Source organism: Humulus lupulus, chromosome 6, assembly GCF_963169125.1.
Source record: "Humulus lupulus chromosome 6, drHumLupu1.1, whole genome shotgun sequence".
In the NCBI taxonomy this organism is placed as follows: domain Eukaryota; kingdom Viridiplantae; phylum Streptophyta; class Magnoliopsida; order Rosales; family Cannabaceae; genus Humulus; species Humulus lupulus.
This window is the reverse complement of record NC_084798.1, coordinates 51,837,942-51,841,942: the sequence shown is the minus strand read 5'-3', so window position 1 is coordinate 51,841,942 and position 4,001 is coordinate 51,837,942. Positions and strand designations below refer to the sequence as shown.

The 4,001-nt window shown below is 33.5% G+C and overlaps 1 protein-coding gene across 1 annotated transcript; it reads left to right on the top strand.

Annotated features, from left to right (window-relative positions):
- Positions 1-956: 956 nt before the first annotated feature.
- On the top strand, positions 957-2,456 carry LOC133785087 (uncharacterized). The gene has a single exon (XM_062224346.1). The coding sequence runs from the start codon at positions 957-959 to the stop codon at positions 2,454-2,456; it is 1,500 nt and encodes a 499-aa protein (XP_062080330.1).
- Positions 2,457-4,001: the final 1,545 nt, after the last annotated feature.

The following is a 4,001-nucleotide window of genomic DNA, read 5'->3' as shown; positions in this document are numbered from 1 at the left end:
AAAAATATTGTAATATTATGTGATGGAATGTGGAAAAATAATGAGGACTCGTGGAAATGATTTCAAATGGCTCACGATCAAGATCAAGTTTGGTACAAACTAACCTAACTTATGAGGAGTTAGTTGAACATATTTATGAAGTTACAGAAATCGATCGCAACCTCTTCGATATAGAATTAACTTACAACATAACTACAATGGTGGAGGTTGAACCAATTGCAATAAAAAATAGTACAAACGTTGTTAGTTTCTTTACATTGCAAGAGTGTGATTTGGTTCCATTATGTGTGGGTTTGATCAAGAAGATAGAAAATATGCTCATTAAGGATAAACTTGTTACTAATATTGATTCTACTACAAATGTTGATTCTATTGCAAACATTTCTACTGATGATGATTTTGATGATGCTGGTTTAAACGATGATAACAATGTTGATTTAGATGATGACGATGATGACAACGATGATGATGATGAAGGGGGAAGAAACAATATTGATGATGGTTTTGTTGAGGTAAATTTGAATGTCCCATGTCCTGAAAATAGAACTTTTGATGATTACTTTGACGATGCATACATATGTAATGTTCCTGATGCTACTTCTGCACCTCACACTCTTGAAGATAACCATTTACCACTTCATCGTGTATCCCCTAGTGATCATTGTAATGAAAGAAGTCATGTTAGTAGTACACCAAGCTCAAATGCAACAAGTATTGATGAAGATGTTTTTTGTGTTGGTCAATATTTTGTGGATAAGAAAGAGTTGAAGATGAAAGTACACATGCTTGCTATACGATGAAACTTTGAATTTAAAGTGAAAAAATCAAATAAGAAATAAGTGGTTTTGGTTTGTGTTGACCCCAATTGTAAGTGGATAATTCGTGCAACAAAGGCATATGCAACAAGTTTGTTTGTTATTCACAAACATTGTAATGAACACACTTTTTCTTTAGAAATGAGACAAAATCATCACCGGCAAGCAACTTGTTCTATTATTGGAGAGCACTTGAAAACGAGATATGAAGGTGTGAAAAAAGGTCCAAATCCAGCACAAATAGTTAATGAGATGAACAAGAATCTTGGTGTAAAGTGTAGTCATTGGAAGGCATGGAAGGCAAGAAAGTGCGCACATGAACTTATAAGGGGTTCAGCGGCAAACAGTTATCCAAAACTCCCCTCTTACTTGTACATGGTCCAAAATTCTAATCCTGGTACGTACACTAGATTAATTGTTGATGAAGAACAGAAATTCAAATATTTATTTTTGTCTTTGGGAGTATCCATTAGAGGTTTTCGTTACATGAGAAAAGTTATATCTATTGATGGAACTTTTAAGGGGTTCAACGGCAAACATTTGAAAACTTATCCTCTTGCTTTTGGTATTGTTGATTCTGAGAATGATGCATCTTGGAATTGGTTTTTAACATGCTTACGAGATCAAGTGCCTGATACTACTGATTTAGTGTTTATATCTGATAGACACAAAAGTATTATAAAGGGAGTTCGAAATGTATATAAAAATGCTTACCATGGAGCTTGTATGTGGCATCTTGGACAAAATATCAAGACAAAATTTAGTGGTAAAGGTTTGAAAAAGTTGTTTGAGAAGACAGCAAAAGCGTACAGAGTTTCAGAGTTCACAAAGTTATTTGCTGAGATTTCTACAAAAAAACCATGTCTGGCAACATACCTGAAGAATGCATCTTTTGAAAGCTGGTCCAGATGTCATTTCCATGGTAATAGATACAACATCATGACCACCAACAATTTTGAGTCATCGAACCAAGTTTTTAGAGAAGCTCGAGAATGGCCCATCATTCCTTTATTGGAGGAAATTATCACTACACTCTCCAGATGGTTCTATAAGAGAAGGAAAAATGCAAATTCTTGTCCAATACCACTTACAGTTGACGCAGAAGATATAATGAGACAAAGATACGAACAATCAAGGTACATGAGAGTTACACCCATTAATCTAAGTGAGTTCCATGTTAAAGGTGAGCCACTAGATGACCTAGTTGATATTGAGGAACATTCTTGTACATGTCGAGAGTTTGACATTGATAAGATTCCATGTGTTCATGGTGTCACTGCAGCAATGCATCGTGGAGTAGATGTTTATAGTCTATGCTCAAAATTCTACATGACTGAATTTTGGAGGATGGCTTATGTAGAATCTATTTACCCTTTACCACCTGACATTGAATGGCTTCTTCCAGAAGAGGTTAAGTCTCAAGTCATTATCAAACCAGTTAAGTTAATTCCCCCAGGGAGACCAAAGAATAAACGAATTCCTTCGAGAGGAGAGTTTCCAAAGGAGAAGAGTAATTTTTCACCAGAATCGTCATCAAAGAAAGTAAAGTGTAAGATTTCTAATGTTGATGGGGGAAAAAAGCAACGGAAGTGTTCCAATTGTGGATGTTATGGGCACAACAAAACCACATGCAAGAAGTGATTATTTTTTGATTTATTTTGGACGTGGTTTGATGTTTAATGTTTTGATAATATTGTGTGATTTCATATTTTGGACTTGGTCTGATATGTAATGTTTTAACTAGGTTGTCCGAGTATTGAAACTGGTTGTTGATAGTTTTAACTATGCTGCTTTATTGTGTTATTGGAGCCTATTTGGACATTTCAAACATTTCAGACAATCTGTCAAAATTTCAGACTAGTTGTTGAAAGCTTTAGACTGGCAGTCGAAATTTTAGACTAGCTGTCGAAATTTTTAGACAAGAAGTCGAAATTTCAGACTAGCTGTCAACAGTGTTAGACAGGCAGTCGAAATTTTAGACAAGCGATCGAAAGGTTTAGACAGGTCGTCAAAATTATGGACAAGCTATCGAAAGTCATGGATAATTGTCAAAAACGTATAATGAATTAAGATCCAATTCTACATGATAAAGTGTTGTTTTAATACTATAATCATAATCATCATAATAGTACCTCAATAGATTATCTACCACTTAATCCTTGATCAACATAGTAGTTTGATTGAAAATTGTACCACTCAATTTGTAATCATCATAATCTCATAAAGATTAAGCTTTGTTTAAATTTATAAAATGTTAATTGAAAAATATGTTCTTTTATTGTGTTATTGGAGCCTTTTTAGACATTTCAAACATTTTAGACAGGCAGTCAAAATTTTGGACTAGTTGTCGAAAGCTTTAGACCGACAGTCAAAATTTTAGACTAGCTGTCGAAATTTTTAGACAGGCAGTCGAAAGTTTTAGACAGGCAGTCGAAATTGTAGACTAGCTGTCCAAAGTCATGGCTAATTGTCAAAAATGTATAATGAATTAAGATCCAATTCTACATGATAAAGTGTTGTTCTAATACTATAAACATAATCATCATAATAGTACCTCAATAGATTATCTACCACTCAATCCTTGATCATCATTGTAGTTTGATTGAAAATTGTACCACTCAATCTGTAATCATCATAGTCTCATAAGGATTAAGTTTTGTTTAACTTTATAAAATGTTAGACTAGCTGTCGAAAGTCGTGGCTAATTGTCAAAAATGTATAATGAATTAAGATCCAATTCTACATGATAAAGTGTTGTTCTAATACTATAAACATAATCATCATAATAGTACCTCAATAGATTATCTACCACTCAATCCTTGATCATCATAGTAGTTTGATTGAAATATGTACCACTCAATCTATAATCATCATAATCTCATAAATATTAAGCTTTGCTTAACTTTATAAAATGTTAATTGAGATATATGTTCTCTTATTGTGTTATTGGAGCCTTTTTAGACATTTCAAACATTTTAGACAGGCAGTCGAAATTTTAGACAAGCTGTCAAAAGCTTTAGACAGGCAGTCGAAATTTTAGACTAGCCGTCGAAAGCTTTAGACAGATAGTCGAAATTTTAGACTAGCTGTCAAAAGTTTTAGACAAGCAGTTGAAATTTCAGATTAGTTGTTGAAAGTTTTAGACAGGCAGTCGAAATTTTAGACTAGCTGTCGAAAGTTTTAGAT

Excerpts from the sequence above, each read along its gene's own strand:
- LOC133785087 (XM_062224346.1), top strand. The coding sequence starts at position 957 with ATGAGACAAAATCATCACCGGCAAGCAACTTGTTCTATTATTGGAGAG.